The 16,710-nt window shown below is 39.0% G+C and overlaps 1 protein-coding gene across 4 annotated transcripts in view; it reads left to right on the top strand.

Annotated features, from left to right (window-relative positions):
- The window catches only part of calcr (calcitonin receptor), a 59,176-nt gene that overhangs the window by 25,220 nt on the left and 17,246 nt on the right, over positions 1-16,710 (top strand). The window contains exons 2-17 of one of the 4 annotated variants that reach the window (XM_044171023.1): positions 4,383-4,450; positions 6,718-6,865; positions 7,207-7,314; positions 9,661-9,746; positions 9,859-10,015; positions 10,182-10,292; positions 10,408-10,520; positions 11,529-11,601; positions 11,761-11,871; positions 12,020-12,132; positions 12,823-12,988; positions 13,077-13,187; positions 13,412-13,524; positions 14,226-14,391; positions 14,480-14,590; positions 14,815-14,927. In XM_044171023.1, the coding sequence (XP_044026958.1) occupies positions 4,406-4,450; positions 6,718-6,865; positions 7,207-7,314; positions 9,661-9,746; positions 9,859-10,015; positions 10,182-10,292; positions 10,408-10,520; positions 11,529-11,601; positions 11,761-11,871; positions 12,020-12,132; positions 12,823-12,988; positions 13,077-13,187; positions 13,412-13,524; positions 14,226-14,391; positions 14,480-14,590; positions 14,815-14,927 (1,845 nt within the window). In that variant the 5' untranslated portion in view covers positions 4,383-4,405. Of the gene's footprint in view, positions 1-4,382; positions 4,451-4,912; positions 5,078-6,717; positions 6,866-7,206; positions 7,315-9,660; positions 9,747-9,855; positions 10,016-10,181; positions 10,293-10,407; positions 10,521-11,528; positions 11,602-11,760; positions 11,872-12,019; positions 12,133-12,822; positions 12,989-13,076; positions 13,188-13,411; positions 13,525-14,225; positions 14,392-14,479; positions 14,591-14,814; positions 14,928-16,710 lie in introns of those variants that run through there. The other 3 variants (XM_044171022.1, XM_044171024.1, XM_044171025.1) reach the window with 3 other exon arrangements.

The following is a 16,710-nucleotide window of genomic DNA, read 5'->3' as shown; positions in this document are numbered from 1 at the left end:
TGGCAAGAAAAAGAAAAACTTCCTTTAAGAGGCAGAAACCTTGGACAGAACCAGACTAAATGGTGGGCGGCCGCTGCCCCGGTTTTGAGAGAGAGAGAGGTTGGGGGGGGGGGGGGCACAATGCAAATACCACCTAGAATTTTTTTTTAAATAGTAGAATTCTAATTGTAGTGTTAATATTAATAACTTAATAAGAATAGGAATGCCAGCTATAGGAAAAATAATGTCAGTATTAGTAACAGAGCCGATAACAACTGTAGTAGCAGTTGTCAAGCAGGAACACGGGGGCAGTAGGTAGCCCACAACCACAGATCCAGTCTCTGCAGCTCCGGAGGCAAAAATACCTGCTGAAAGCGACAGAAGGAGAGAGGAGAGAAACGAGAAAGCACAAAACTATGGGAGAGAGAAGATGTCGAGTTAGTAACATGCAGTAATGGGATAAAAATGCATACACATGGAGAGGGAGAGAAGGAGAGAGGAAAGAGGAGCATCATGGGAAGTCTCCCGGCAGTCTAGGCCTATAGCAGTATAACTAAGGGATGGTTCAGGACTCACCCAAGCCAACCCTAACTATAAGCTTTATCAAAGAGGGAAGTCTTAAGCCTACTCTTAAATGTGGAGATGGTGTCTGCCTCCCGAACCCAAACTGGGACCTGATTCCACAGGAGAGGAGCTTGATAACTGATAGCTCTGGCTCCCATTCTACTTTTGGAGACTCTAGAAGCCACAAGTAATTCTGGATTCTGGGAGCGCAGTGTCCTAGTCGGATAATAAGGTATTATAAGATCTTTAAGATATGATGGTGCCAGACCATTAAGAGCTTTGTAGGTGAGGAGAAAGATTTTAAATTCTATTTTACAGGGAGCCAGTGCAGAGAAGCTAATATTGGAGAAATATGATCTCCTTTCCTAGTTCTTGTCAGTACACGTGCTGCAGCATTCTGGATCAAGTGGAGAGTCTTAAGGGACTTATTCGGGCAGCCGGATAATAAGGAATTGCAGTAGTCCAACCTAGAAGTAACAAATGCATGCACTCATTTTTCGGCATCATTTTGAGACAGGATGTGCCTGATTTTTGCAATGTCACTTATGTGGGAGTTAAAGGATAAATCCTGATCAAAGATAACTCTGAGGGTCCTTACGGTGCTGCTGGAGGCCAGGGCAATGCCATCTAGAGTAACTATATCTTCAGATATTGTGTCTCGGAGGTGTTTGTGGCCAAGTACAGTAACTTCAGTTTTGTCTGAGTTTAACATCAGAAAGTTGCAGGTCATCCAGGTCTTTATGTCCTTAAGGCATGCTTGAAGTTTAGTTAACTGGTTAGTTTCATCTGGCTTCATCGATAGATATAAGTGGGTATCATCTGCATAACAATGAAAGTTTTGGAGTGTTTCCTAATAATATTGCCTAAAGGGAAGCATATATAAGGTGAATAGAATTGGTACTAGCACAGAACCTTGTGGAACTCCATGACTAACTTTGGCGTGCACAGAGGACTCACCGTTAACATGTACAAACTGATATCAATCTGATAGATAGGATTTAAACCAGTATTAGTGCGGCTCCTTTAATGCCAATTACATGTTCCAGTCTCTGTAATAGGATGTGATGGTCAATGGTGTTGAACGCAGCGCTAAGATCTAACAAGACAAGTACAGAGACAAGTCCATTGTCTGATGCAATTAAAAGGTCATTTGTAATTTTCACTAGTGCTGTCTCTGTGCTATGATGCACTCTAAATCCTGACTGAAAATCCTCAAATAAACTATTGTTATTTAGAAAGTTACACAACTAATTAGCGACTGCTTTCTCAAGGATCTTAGAAAGAAAGGGAAGGTTAGATATAGGTCTATAGCTGGATAAAACCCCTGGATCAAGAGTGGGCTTTTTAAGAAGCGGTTTAATTACAGCTACTTTAAAGGATTGTGGTACATAACCTGTTAATAAAGACAGATTGATCATATCCAGTAAAGAGGTGCAGCCAAAACACACATCAGGCTCTACAGCTGTTTCTGTGTTTGAAGAAAAGTGGGCACCGGTTGAAGGCAGGTTTCCATTCTTTATGCTAAACACACCGTCTGTTGGCTTTAGCTTTATATTTACTGTACAGATATCAGAGTTAATCTATTGATCTTCTCACCTAACGCTCCGCAAGAAAGTGAATAAGTGTATTTCCCAAGATGTTGAACTATTCCTTTAAATGTTGGCCAGTGCTTCTTTTGTTTTTGGTGAGGACACTCTTACCTGTCTGTATGCACTTTTGTTCTCTCGTCCACAACAATACATTAGTTATACCTATGAAATCTCGTAGTTTCACAATTGACAGCAAATTTGAAGCCAGTTGTGTCAGTTTGTCCTGATGTGTCTCTACTGTTGTTTGACTTACATCTCTTACGTGAAACACGTCTCTCTCAGAGAATATCCCACTTTTAGACAAATTCACATGCTCATGCACACCCAGAGGTGATTAGCTGATAATTGACTGGTGTGAATCCTCTGCTCTCTAGCTGATGATGGTTTTTATAGATCTTCTCTTCCGAGAGGACATTTGGGAGCCATTCCATTTACCTCCTCTGTCTTCTGTTATCCCTTTGTCTTTGATTGGTATTTTTGTGTGCTTCTTTATGTTCCTTCTTTACTTCTTTTCAAAGCAGAGGTATGGTATGGTTAGTTGCTGTGTCCTTGACTGAGCTTTTCAGCATGCTGGATCCATTATATTATTATTATTATTATTATTATTATTATTATTATTATTATTATTATTATTATTATTATATTATTATATCCATTCTATTACTATTGGTATACTGTATAGGATTTTGTTATACTGGACATATTGAGCAGAGTTTAGTACTGGGCTGAAAATGGCTGATAGAAAGAATGATTGGCACTGGGACTGAGATTCTGATTCAGACTGGGAATGAGGTTTATGGTGATTGCCAATAAAATTTAAAATAAAACATTTTTTTTATAGCTGAAACAATTTATCTGTAGATTCATTCTTTCAACAGAAAATTATCAGCAACTATTTTGATTATCAGGTTAGAGTCATTTTAGTCTGTTTCACATCATTGTATAGTCTATTGAATATCTTTGGGTTTAGGACTGTTGGTAAGGAAAAACCAAACATTTGAAGACATCACTTTAGGTTTAAAGAAACTTTAAGGGGCTTTTTTTTATTATTTTACAGACTACATAATGATAATTGATTAATCAAAGAAATGATTGTCAGGTGTTTGTTAAGATATAGTATATGTCATAAAGTATCTTATTTTGTTTGTATATAAGAAATTAATCAACTGGACAATTTAATACTAACAGGAAATACTATAAGACGCTGAGAGTCATCAAATGAACTGTAACTTCAAAACACTGCCAGCAATTTAAAATTTCTTAATTAGATTTGTTAGTTTATTTTCTTGTTTTCTGAGCTCTTGCTGAAGCCATCACACCACCTTCCACCACTTTTTTACTGATCCTTTTATCTGTTGTTTTCATCATGGAAAAATAGTGACCATCAACTATAAAAACTGAAAAATTAAGTAATGTAGTGTGAGTTATATGAATGTCCAAATGCAATTAGTATTACTATATTGTAGAGCTGCATTTTGTAGAGCTATTTCAAGAAGTCAAGAATGAGAAATGAGAAATTTGGGGGAAATTCGAGGAGATCTGTGGTCAGAGATCAGCGTTCAGTCTTAAATTCTTGGCAGATGCAGTTCCAGTTTTATTTGTCATCCTAATGCTAAGTAGCCTACCATCAGTGTGAATTTGAAAGCCAAAACAAATACTATCAATCCTGTTAACCTTTCACAGTGACTTGTAGGACTTGCTCACGCATGTCTATCTGCTGAAAAGCCTGCCCCCTGGGCCACTGTGGGGTGTGGAGAACAACCAGTAGGTCGTCCTAACTGTTCAAACTGCAGAGTGATGGGCTTCCAACAGGGACTCAGCGAGCCAAAGCAAAGAGACCTGAAGTGAATTCTAATCTCACATGCATTCAGTTACTAAACTGGCAGATCTGCTGCTGGCGTCCTACAGGAGTGGAGGCTCAGCACAAGATGATTAATGGCCATCAACTATTTTTGTCTGACTGTTTCTCTGTCTTGTGTTTTTCTTCCTCCTTTTGCTCAAACAATACTTTTTCTCTCTATCTCTCAGACACACACACGCACACAGTGAGGAAAAGTGTGAAATGTCACAGACTGCAGTGCTTCTGCTGCAGTGTTTTGCATTTCAGATTAATGATCGCTGTTGCTGTTTTCTCCTGAGAGGCCGTAATGCTGATTTGAAACAGCCATATGTTTGCTCAGTCAGTCACTTTCACAGTAGACAACTTGTTTTCTTATGGTGGTAACTCGTCGTTCTCTTCTCTCTCTCTAGAGATTTGCCTGTGAGAGAAAGATATGAAGTTAGCGGGCTCCCTTTGGATCCTTTGGTTTCTCCTGGTGGTAAGCTCTAATTTTTTTAATTCAAGGGAATGCTGTAAGGTAAACTTACCCTATATCTTTATTTGCCCATTATGTATGCTGTACATGGGATTCAATTTTCAAAAAATGGACATGTCATATGCTGTGGTCTAGTGGTTTTCTTTTCTCAGCAAAAAATCTCATGATTAATTTTCACTCACCCTTTATAATTAATAATTATAATTAGCTCAGCATGTTCATTACAAACTTGAATGACCCAAAAGAGAGTATATGTGATCCATGGCTGCATGTGTCTCTGTGTGTGTTTGCCACCTTCTTACTATAACTGATCTCTATTATTTTATGCAGATGATGTACAGTATTGGATATCTTGCAATATAGGCACAAAAGGAAAATGTAATACCTGTAATGCCTCATTGTGTATTTGTTGTGGGACTATAACTCTGCATAGTATTTTATTGTGGACAACATTTCCTGGGACTGTCTTCCAGCAATTCATCGCAAGGCACATCATGTCTGTGTTTTCTGAGTTTACTGCCAGGGTGTTTGCAGGGTCTGAGTGGGCATTGGTGGTTTGTACACCTGCCCACCAAATGTGAAATCTTAATCTGAGGCACTTATCATCTGATTTCAATTCATCTTTGAAAGGTGAGTCATAGTCACAGTGTGCTCCAGTGTTTGAGAAATTACAGCAATTAGCTTTATGGGGGTGTTGCAATCATCAATCAAAGATGTAAACACGATTGTGATATTGCCGACAAATCATTTAAGGTGACACATTTTGGCCCTGTGTTCTGTCATTTAAAAGTATACTGATTTGCCTGATGAAGGTGTTATAATTAAACAAATCAAACTTTGAAATGTCCTTTTAATGGACTTGCATCTCTTCTTACAAATCACATTACACTAATTGTCTATAATAAATGGTATTTTCAACACCATGGCTCTAAATTTTCGAAAATTCAGAGACAATATTCATCCTGTTACCAACAGTCTACAGGGATGTCGGCATCATTCGCTAGGGACATGTTCACTTTCGTTTTTCAGCAGAAAAATAGAAGCATTTTATGAGTCATTGTCCCTTATGAAAAAAACATTTGGTCCACTATTCTTCTGTGTCAGTGTGAAATGGAAGTTTACTGTTTCAATTTCCTTTGCTGTTCAGCATCAAGCATGACACTGAGGTCCTGGATAGTATCCCTGCCAACTGTCAAATGCCTAATGTAGCTATTCTGTTCTGCTTTATGTTTTCTTTTTTGAGTGGTATTGTCATGTTGATTGAGGAAGATTATTGAATTGTAATAGGTGAAGAGAGGCCTTGACATGAGAGAAGCTTTTTATCTTTTTCATCTGTTGATATTGGTGGTGGCCTGGTGGTCGTATGTATGACGTCATTTACTTCAATGTTTGGAGTGACATCATATGTACGGCTGCTAAACTGCTACACGGGACATCAGCATTTTCACAAAAGTCACTGTTTTTTTTAAAGCGTTTCGCCTTTTACAAGCATTTATCCGATGGGTAAGAATCATATTTTGGTCTAATAAGAATTCCTTTTCTCTCCACAAAGAGATGTAGGGAGGTAGGAGGTTTGCATCTCAATTGTGGTAAGGCATGTGCACACAATCTTCCAGGCAAAGTATTAAAATTCCTCAAATAATTCAGAAAATGCAAGTGCATGAGCCTGAAACTCTGAGAGGCTTAATTTTCAGCCAAAAGATTTGCGAGATAAGTCACAGCAAAATGGCCTCTTTATCCTTCAGTGAGCAGCATTATCAAAATCAGCATTTCACATGGCAGGCTTCTTCATTTTAAATGCTACCTCCAAATACAAACAATAGAGCAGAGATAAGATTCATTTGGAGAAAATCAGCTGCTTAACTTCATTTGTGAGCTCCCAAACACACTTTAACGAGTTACATGAATGGTGAATGACTAGAATTTCAAAGCAGAGTGAAATCCTCATCAGATCAGCTTTGAAGATGCTTCAAAAACTTCCCATGCTTATTCTTCCATTTAGATTTTGAACTTATGTAAGGGTGCATGTCTTTATCTAAACATGATAAAACTGTGAAATATTACAAATGTAGCTAACAACATCATCCAAGGTAATATTTATGCTTATCATATTTTTGGCAGTCAAGGGAATGTAGATCAGAGCACCAACCACAAAACACACACACTAACAAGTCCCTATCTACACTCCATACTGTGTTCCAAGTCAGTATAGAACATGTTTTCTTCCTTCTTTCCTTGCTCTCACCTCTGGTGTCATGTTGTCTCCACAGCGCAGGGCGGTGGCAGGCACTGAGTCAATTTCAGACCCATTGCTCAAGCCCGGACAGAGCATGACAGAGGGGCAGTCACAGGCGGTGAGCCAGGGTCAATACAAATGTCTTGAGCTGTCCAACAAAGATCACCAAGAAAACAGAACCGGTGAGAGGCCCAAATCATTTTAAGGCTTCTTAAGGCCAGATGGATTACCTCTGGGAGAGCATCACAGGTGTAGTGATGTTGTAAGGCAGTGGATTGGGATCAGAACACTGTTGTTGTTCTTGTTCAAGGTAATGGTAGTGTTGCCAACAGAGGTTTAAGCGCAACTGATCTGAAAGAGCTTTTGGAGTAGCAGCTGTGGGGTTGTAATCGCTTTCAAGGCTGTAGAGAAATTATGTTACTCTGACATACACTTTCACTATACACAACTGAAGATACAGAAAATGTGTGTTGGTAATAACCCAGAATAGTCATTACACTTTTTTCCTTTTTCCTTTCTCGAGGTACGTTCTGTGGACGTATTTGGGATGGCTTGTTGTGCTGGGATGAGACACCGGCCGGGACATCTGTAACACAAAACTGTCCAGATCACCCTGACCTGGACCCAAGTGGTAAGAAAGATGTGCACTCCTCAAACCAATACACAACAACAAGCTCACTGAATTGAGAGTGGTGGGAAGTTGAGAGGGTTTTCTGCATAACTTTTTAATTCCAGGTCATCAGGCAACATAGAAAATGATCCAAACTCCTGTGTGTGATGGAGGTCAAAGCTCATGGGGCTGATTGTATGATATAACGGTCCACTGGCCAGAATTGATATGATTTTACTAGATATTTCCATGAGACAGTCAGTGGAAAGTTCATTATTAGGCTGTGCTATGAGTTTTGAGCTTTTGTCAACTCATAATGCAAGAACTGCAGATATTGTAGTAGCAACAGTAGAATAATATTGTAATATGATTTTAAAATGTAATGAAACGCCTCACTTTAAGTAAGAAATATAGTATGAAGTTAGCTGAGGGAGAGCACTGAGGTTGCGCTTGCAGTAGCTGATTGGCATCAGCTGTTCAATACGTGCCTCCCAATCATTGGCTCATTCATCAGCTGACTAGTAGTCCAATGAAATCCATGCAGGTATATAGCATTGGTTGAACAGGATTTCAAATCTATTGGATAATGAATCCCAGAGTGGGAGATGCCATAGTCAATGTCCAAGTGTCACACCCCATGCATTAACACCACATCAGAGACAAAAGAACACAGGTACATCTTAGAGTAATAGAGATAAAAATTACATAAAGTAAAAGTACTGCAAAGTACAACAAATTAGAGGAAACATGACACTTCTTCATTTAAGCCAAAAGGCTTTAAGCCAAAAATTTTGTACAGATATTCATGGTGCCCAGTGGATGACTCCTAATAACTTCATCTAGCGCCACTTATCCAGTGAAATATCTCAATATCTACTGTGTGGACTGGCACCAAATTTTGTACCGACAGTCATGGCTCCCAGAGGATGTAGCCTAATGACTTTGGTGATCCCCTGACTTCATTTAGTTCCACCAGGTGCACATTTGTGGTTTTCAGGGAAATGTCTCAAAAGCTATTGGATTGATTGCCATGACATTTGGTGAAGACATTTATTTCCCCCCTCAGGATAAATTGTAATTACTTTGGCAAACCCTTGACTTTTCATTTAGCGCCATCATCAAGTCAAATTTTAATTTGTCCAACAGTTTGGTTAATGACCAAATAACATCAGCATGTTAGCATTGTCTTTGTGAGCATATCAGCAAGCTAATGTTAGCATTTAGCTCAAAGCACCGCCAAGCCTATAAGTATAGCCTTGCAGAGCCGCTAGCATGGCTAGTCTACTTAACAAACAAATCACTATTGCTTCTGAATGTTACATTGGAGGAAGACTTACACAACAGTGAGTGTAAAGGACAGCTAGTATAAGAGATTTACAGGGTAACTCATTAGCCTTTTCAGTCCTCAGTCAGACTGAATGAAAACAGACATTCATTTATATTGATATTGACTGTGGAAATTGATTATGTAAGTATACTTAATGTTTGGATGAAAGTATAAGTAGTTTCTACAGTATGAGCAGTTTTTATATTGTGAGGAATGCAAGGCTCAATAATGTCTAGTTGAAGAGATCCAGAGTCAAGTCTGATTTAGGAGATGTGATATGATGGAGAGAGGGAAAGTGAGGGAGAGGGCAGAGAGAAGAATGAAGTGTTTATAGAGAGAATAAGAGAAGCAAAGAAAAGAGGGATTACAAAAAAGACAGAGAAGTCGGAGTCAGAGAGATGGATGGGGAGAGAGAATATGAATGAGAAGAGAGAGAAGGTGTTTTGTAAGAGAAGGCTCATAAAGGATCTTCCCAAAATGCCTGTGACGTTAAGAGTCCCCTTATGGCTCCTTATTTGAAAGCTGATGCTGCTGATATGAGGCTTTGGGGGAGACGTACAGTTGGAAGTGGTTGCTGAACAGTTGATGAGCTGTCGGAGAAGCCTCGGCAGTCGGGCTATGGTTGTTGTTGTCAGGAATAATGTGATCTCATTCTTAGCCCAGTCATAGCTCTACAGTACATGTGGTTTTAAACCCGACATTTGAGAATTTGCCAGAAAATTACTCCAAAGAGGGAATTTTCTGTTTGACATAACGTTTGAAGATGCATGCCAAGTTAAATTAATCGCAGTTGTTCAGTAAAGCCAAGTTTCAGGGTCCAATTTAGGTGTTCGGATGATGCCGACATACTACTGCTGAAAAACAAAGACAGAACCAAAGAATATAGAGATTCTCTGCTGGACATGAACCTCAAACAGAAGCAATAATGCACCTATAAGTAATTCGATATGGTATATGAAGTGTTCAGGATCATCACTGATGGATTATACCATTGTCAAGCTGCCATTAAGACCATTACATGTTTTTTTTTTACTTTACAGAAAAAGTGACCAAATATTGTGATGAACTGGGTAACTGGGCCCAGACTTGGTCCATTTGTCAACCAGCTTCAAAAAACAAATTAGAGGTATTTGGTCATTGGCTGTTTACCTATAAGTAATGAAAGAACAAGATGAATCTAGCCACAGTTGCTCTGTACATTAATTAGTACGTTGAACTATCTTTTTATTTCTCAGAAGGAAGTCCCCCATTTTTTAAGGGATGCTGCGGGAGAGCCAACCACAGAGGCCACAGGGGTTAACACAGAAAAAGGCAGTGTTTTGGAAAAACATATCCTCAAGAACAAAAATAAATGCTTGGAGAAAATGAAACAAGATCCACCTTATAATAAATCAGGTACTGATACTGTTTACTGAAACCCACTTTGCAACCCTGGTCTACCAACAAATTATTTTTATTTTATATCAATGTGATTTTTATATGTAGAGTTTTCATGTTGGACAAACTTATGAACAAGAAGCCTGTAAACATTTCTTTATTTTTGTGACTGTTGGTGTTGCAGGTCTGTACTGCAGTCGTAACTGGGATGGCTGGCTGTGCTGGGATGATACTCCAGCGGGAACCTACACCTCCCAAAACTGCCCTGATTATTTTTCCGACTTGGACCCAACAGGTGAGCAGTGAGATTCTGCTGATGTCTTGGTACCCTCTCATGATGAATTCACCTTTAATCCTCTGCTGACTGTATTTAGAGAGGTTGGACTTAATCACATAATTGTTCTTTCCAGAAAAGGCAACTAAGTACTGTGGGGAGGATGGTCAGTGGTTTCACCATCCAGAGGCCAACAGGATTTGGACCAACTATACACTGTGTGCAACCACCCATGAGAAGATGCTGAGGGTAATGAACAGTACTGTTTTTGCACTTTGTGGAATATTTCCATTTTTTTGCATACAGGTTGTTGGTCACTAGGCTTAACAATATTGCTACTGTAGGTCTCCCTGCAAGTTCGGCACATGTGGCCTCTTCCACAATTATAAAATATGTAATATGTATTTAGCTTCCACTACTCAGACCTCAAACCATATATAGTACAAATACAGCATAAAAGTATGTAGTGGTACAGTACTGTACACTCTATCAATAGAAGTACAGGTCAAGTAAAATTTTGTATTTGAAAGTACACTTTACACAGATTTACCATCCACATGAGAGCAGATGCGTACCTTTTGATCCATTATAAAGGTACAAAGTGGATTTAGTATACAAATGTGCATTAATGTAGAATAAACTGAAGGTATAATTACTTAAATAAGTTATGGTAGCATACTTATTTAGTTGCCTGGTGTCGTAGGGAAAAAAACATTCGTCCACCACTGCAGAAACCAGCAGAGCTTCCAGCTTAGCCCCATCGACCAGACTCAGCAATGTTGGTGGGAACAAGATATTATTTTATGCTAACAAGTCATTATCATGTGGGGGAAAGTCCATGTGGTCTGTGAAGAAGTTACTGTCTTCTTATTATTGTGGGAAGAAGTTCATACAGATCTTGTCAGCAAAAAATATGGATCCTGAACCTTGGAAATTCTCAGGCAGTTGTTTGATTGGATGTGGGTTTGGAAACACCTAACTACTGAAATGACACCTGTGGTTGGTTTTTGGTTTCAGTGGAAACAAATGTTTCCCTTCAAAGTAAGACTGCAGCCTCCTTTTGTCTGCCCTTTTCTGCCCCACTATTGCAGTTAAATGTACACCACATTTGTGGGTTTGACCAATAGCTCTGGCTAAAAGAGATTATTGTTAATCAGTGTTGATAATGGTTGGGAGTTGAGCGACACTTTTGGTCAATCCTCACTTTATCTGTAAAATATTTTTGTAATGTTGAAACATCTATTTTTTTTTTCACAGAAACTGAAAATACTTGAGAATGAATACAAATGCCTCCTGAAAATAAATCAAGAACCACCTTTTAACAAATCAGGTATTGATACTGTCTACTGAAACTCACAGTGTAACTCTGGTCTGCTGTCAAATACTGTTATTGGACATCAGTGTGATTGCTCTGTTATTTGAGGATTCATGTTTGACAAGCATATGAACAAGAGGCCTGTAAACATTTTTAATCATGTTTTTGTTGCAGGTCTGTACTGCAGTCGTAACTGGGATGGCTGGCTGTGCTGGGACGATACTCCAGCGGGAACCTACGCCTCCCAAAACTGCCCTGATTATTATTCCGACTTCGACCCAACAGGTGAGCAGTGAGACTCTAAAGGTCTGCTTATATCTTGTATCTAATGGGACTAAGGTTTTTAGAAACAATTGCACAGATTTATAGAGGAGTGAATTCTTTGGATAATGTGCTACACACTGTATATTTATCATATAATTGTTCTTTTCAGAAAAGGCCAGTAAGTACTGTGGAGAAGATGGGCAGTGGTTTCACCATCCACTGAGCAGCAAGACTTGGACCAACTATACACTCTGTGCTGTCAACACTAAGGAGAAGTTGAAGGTAATGTACTGTAAGTTCAAGACGTGTGGCCACTTCCACAATTATAAAATAGTATGTAGCTTCCAATACTAAAGCCTTAGAGCATATACAATATCATACAGTAGCATGGATTTCACAGGGGTAAGCCTTACATAGAGATTATCTGGGACGTAATTTCCACTGGGGATGGGGTTGTATCCCTGACTTTTTAAAATCCGTGCAGACACTACTTCGGGATGAAAAATTAGTGCATCGTTTTTGGGGGAAATAATTGAATTTATCTTTTGACTGAACATCAATCAAAGATAAGGCAGTGAAGTGCTGTGCTCTTTTTTAGTAAAGATGCTAATACAATATTATCTATCATCAAGTAGTTGGACTCTTTCAGCAAACCTATATGTGATTTTAAGTAGGTTGACTACATTAATAATGCAGCAATTTACAAAGAATTTCCAATTCTTTTGTTGGAATAGCATTACTGTAGAAAGCATGATGAACAGTTCCTGATATGATTTGATCATCTATGCTGATTTTCAACTAAAGAGATACAGGACAAACTAAAAAGTAAAATTTCTCCACATATGTGTCATAATTGTGTGTCATGCTTTTTTTAACCTCCCTGCTCATTGATTTGTTTGACTGATCATGGCTCTGTGTGTGTGTGTGTGTGTGTGTGTGTGTGTGTGTGTGTGTGTGATGTGTGTGATAAAGGCAGCCGTCCAGCTCTCAGGGGACACTGAGGTAGAGCCCACTGATGAGGCCACAGTCAGTCCCATGGTTAATCCAGAAGAGCAGGAAATTGTGAGAAAGAAAATCCTTGACAGCCAGTACAAGTGCTTTGAGAAAATGAATCGAAATCCGCCTTATAACAAATCAGGTAGAGATAATCATTATCGTGGCTTTCTGTCATTGTACTTTTCCACTGCGGATGTATAATTCTCGCTGTTGCTTTGCTGGTGTCACAGCACTACACTGCAGTCGTAACTGGGATGGCTGGCTGTGCTGGGATGACACTCCAGCGGGAACTTACACCTATCAAAACTGCCCCAATTATTTTGTCGACTTCGATCCCACAGGTGAGCAGTGGGACGCAAGAGTTGCCCTTTTAAAGGTCTGCTGATGCCTTGTTAACCTCTCATGATGTTTCACCTTTGTTGATTGTTTTTCAAGAGCTATAAAATATTAATTGCTTTGAGGATGAATTATTCACCAATGCAGAACCTAAGTATATGGACACGGCTGTATGGATTTGAAGAAATTGTTGGAGAATCTTTATTTATTACTTAACTGTTACTTTCAGAAAAGGCCAGTAAGTACTGTGGAGAAGATGGGCAGTGGTTTCACCATCCACTGAGCAGCAAGACTTGGACCAACTATACACTCTGTGCTGTCAACACTAAGGAGAAGTTGAAGGTAATGTACTGTAAGTTCAAGACGTGTGGCCACTTCCACAATTATAAAATAGTATGTAGCTTCCAATACTAAAGCCTTAGAGCATATACAATATCATACAGTAGCATGGATTTCACAGGGTAAGCCTTACATAGAGATTATCTGGGACGTAATTTCCACTGGGGATGGGGTTGTATCCCTGACTTTTTAAAATCCGTGCAGACACTACTTCGGGATGAAAAATTAGTGCATCGTTTTTGGGGAAATAATTGAATTTATCTTTTGACTGAACATCAATCAAAGATAAGGCAGTGAAGTGCTGTGCTCTTTTTAGTAAAGATGCTAATACAATATTATCTATCATCAAGTAGTTGGACTCTTTCAGCAAACCTATATGTGATTTTAAGTAGGTTGACTACATTAATAATGCAGCAATTTACAAAGAATTTCCAATTCTTTTGTTGGAATAGCATTACTGTAGAAAGCATGATGAACAGTTCCTGATATGATTTGATCATCTATGCTGATTTTCAACTAAAGAGATACAGGACAAACTAAAAAGTAAAATTTCTCCACATATGTGTCATAATTGTGTGTCATGCTTTTTTTAACCTCCCTGCTCATTGATTTGTTTGACTGATCATGGCTCTGTGTGTGTGTGTGTGTGTGTGTGTGTGTGTGTGTGTGTGTGTGTGTGTGTGTGTGTGATGTGTGTGATAAAGGCAGCCGCCCAGCTCTCAGGGGACACTGAGGTAGAGCCCACTGATGAGGCCACAGTCAGTCCCATGGTTAATCCAGAAGAGCAGGAAATTGTGAGAAAGAAAATCCTTGACAGCCAGTACAAGTGCTTTGAGAAAATGAATCGAAATCCGCCTTATAACAAATCAGGTAGAGATAATCATTATCGTGGCTTTCTGTTATTGTACTTTTCCACTGCGGATGTATAATTCTCGCTGTTGCTTTGCTGGTGTCACAGCACTACACTGCAGTCGTAACTGGGATGGCTGGCTGTGCTGGGATGACACTCCAGCGGGAACTTACACCTATCAAAACTGCCCCAATTATTTTGTCGACTTCGATCCCACAGGTGAGCAGTGGGACGCAAGAGTTGCCCTTTTAAAGGTCTGCTGATGCCTTGTTAACCTCTCATGATGTTTCACCTTTGTTGATTGTTTTTCAAGAACTATAAAATATTAATTGCTTTGAGGATGAATTATTCACCAATGCAGAACCTAAGTATATGGACACGGCTGTATGGATTTGAAGAAATTGTTGGAGAATCTTTATTTATTACTTAACTGTTACTTTCAGAAAAGGCCACTAAGTACTGTGGCGAGGACGGGCAGTGGTTTCGCCACCCGGATACCAACAGGACTTGGTCCAACTACACACTCTGTAACGAAAACACTAAAGCGAAGTTGAAGGTAATTCATTTAAGATCAAGTAGCCCGCTATCATAGATCTACTGCGTGGTGGTCAAAGTGGGTTGGGTCAGCATAATCTTTTTGTTTGCATGGAGTCCTCTGGTATTTGGAGGGTGGGCAGATATGAGAAAATGTGGCAACTGGAAATATAGAGTTCTAATGTAGTTGCCCATAAATATTGTACCAGACACAGACATATTTAGAGATGGAAAGTAACATGTAAATGCATAGGGTGAGATCACACCTGGTCTGAATCAGGTGAAAGTCCAAAGGCAATGCTGACATTTAATGCTGCATGTGTTTATTTGCAAGAATAGAACATTTAAAAATGTACTTTGGTTCTTATCTCACAGGTAAAGCAGGTTTTGTTTTACAGTTCAAACAGATTTTGCATTTGTTGGAACAAAACCATAAAACTATTCCAAGCCCTCTGTCCCTAAGGCTATACAGTTGTCATAAAACACAGGCCTGGACAGAGGAGTCTCCCTGCAAATAATCTCATGTTGACACCATCACATATTAACAACATTCTTATCACCAACAGCACCAGGCTGCTGTACCAAGAAGCTAACAACGTTTACCACATGGAAACCCGACCAGGACACCACATAGCTCATTCCAGTATTTTGCCAGAAGGGACATCAGAGTCACACTCATGGACTTTGAGAGACATTTTGCATTTACTCACATGACTTTTAATCAGCACTGCAATTCATTTATGCACTTGTTCACAGATTAGTTATACGATTTAATCAATATTATCCCTGCTACAGTATAACTCATGGTATATGATTACAGAAAATGGTCATACCATACTTGTTGTAATGTTTGCTAGAGGTTGGTTTGGTCAAGAGGTCATGAAATGTGTTTGCTGAAAATTGTCCTTAGTAACAGAGTTGTTGGACAACTGAAAGGTGTTTTGTTAATGTTTTTATGCAACCTATAACTATTTGTCTACAAGTTTTAATGGCACAGGGTGATGAAAGTAATTGGTTGAATATGTGCAACCACACAGTGCCAAATTTTGCTTCACGCCAAATCTTGCATAAATCCAACATTTGCACTCCAAACCATAAGTGCCTTCCCAGACATTTTTGCACCTTGTAACTTTTACTACTTAAAATTTTCTGGCTTTCCTTTTGCAAACTTTTTCATTTTTAATGTTGATGATTAGGCACCCTCTATCTTAATGTCAACAAGTTTTCCAAAACTTTCAAAAAATTTCATCATGCGAATATCCATGGAAATAAAATAAAAAAACAACAACTCTGCTCTCTCATGTCAAACAGAGAAAATTACCAATTGCAAATAACGGAAACTTGTAAACAAAACTTCTGCAAACAACTGCAAGAAACTCCATCTTGCTACATCCAGTCAGTGTACTAGTTCAAGTTGGAACAGCTGTCCTGGAAAACCTGGGAGAAAGACTTAAAGTCTGCTGATCGATCAGAACCAAAAATCAGTTGCTCCATCTGTTACCACAGAAACCTGATTTTCCAGCCTCCCAGCTTCAGGAAACTTCTGAGAACAAATAGCCTCAGTAATATGATCCCAAAGAGAAATAAGGCTAAATAAACATTCCAGGATTTTCTGATAAGACTGAGTTGATGCCAACTTAAGCTCTTAATTCTTTCTTTCACAAGCAAGGACCACACCATCAACTGAGATGCAAAAACATTGGTGTAGTTTGATCCTTTGCAAGATTTGTTGACCCTGAGTCTTTATAATCTCATTTTACTGTGACCAACAGCTGATTATCATTTTATATTCATTCATTTATGCA

The sequence above is a fragment of the Siniperca chuatsi genome, linkage group LG17, assembly GCF_020085105.1.
Source record: "Siniperca chuatsi isolate FFG_IHB_CAS linkage group LG17, ASM2008510v1, whole genome shotgun sequence".
Taxonomy (NCBI): Eukaryota; Metazoa; Chordata; class Actinopteri; order Centrarchiformes; family Sinipercidae; genus Siniperca; species Siniperca chuatsi.
This window is presented reverse-complemented; position numbering and strand designations above follow the sequence as displayed.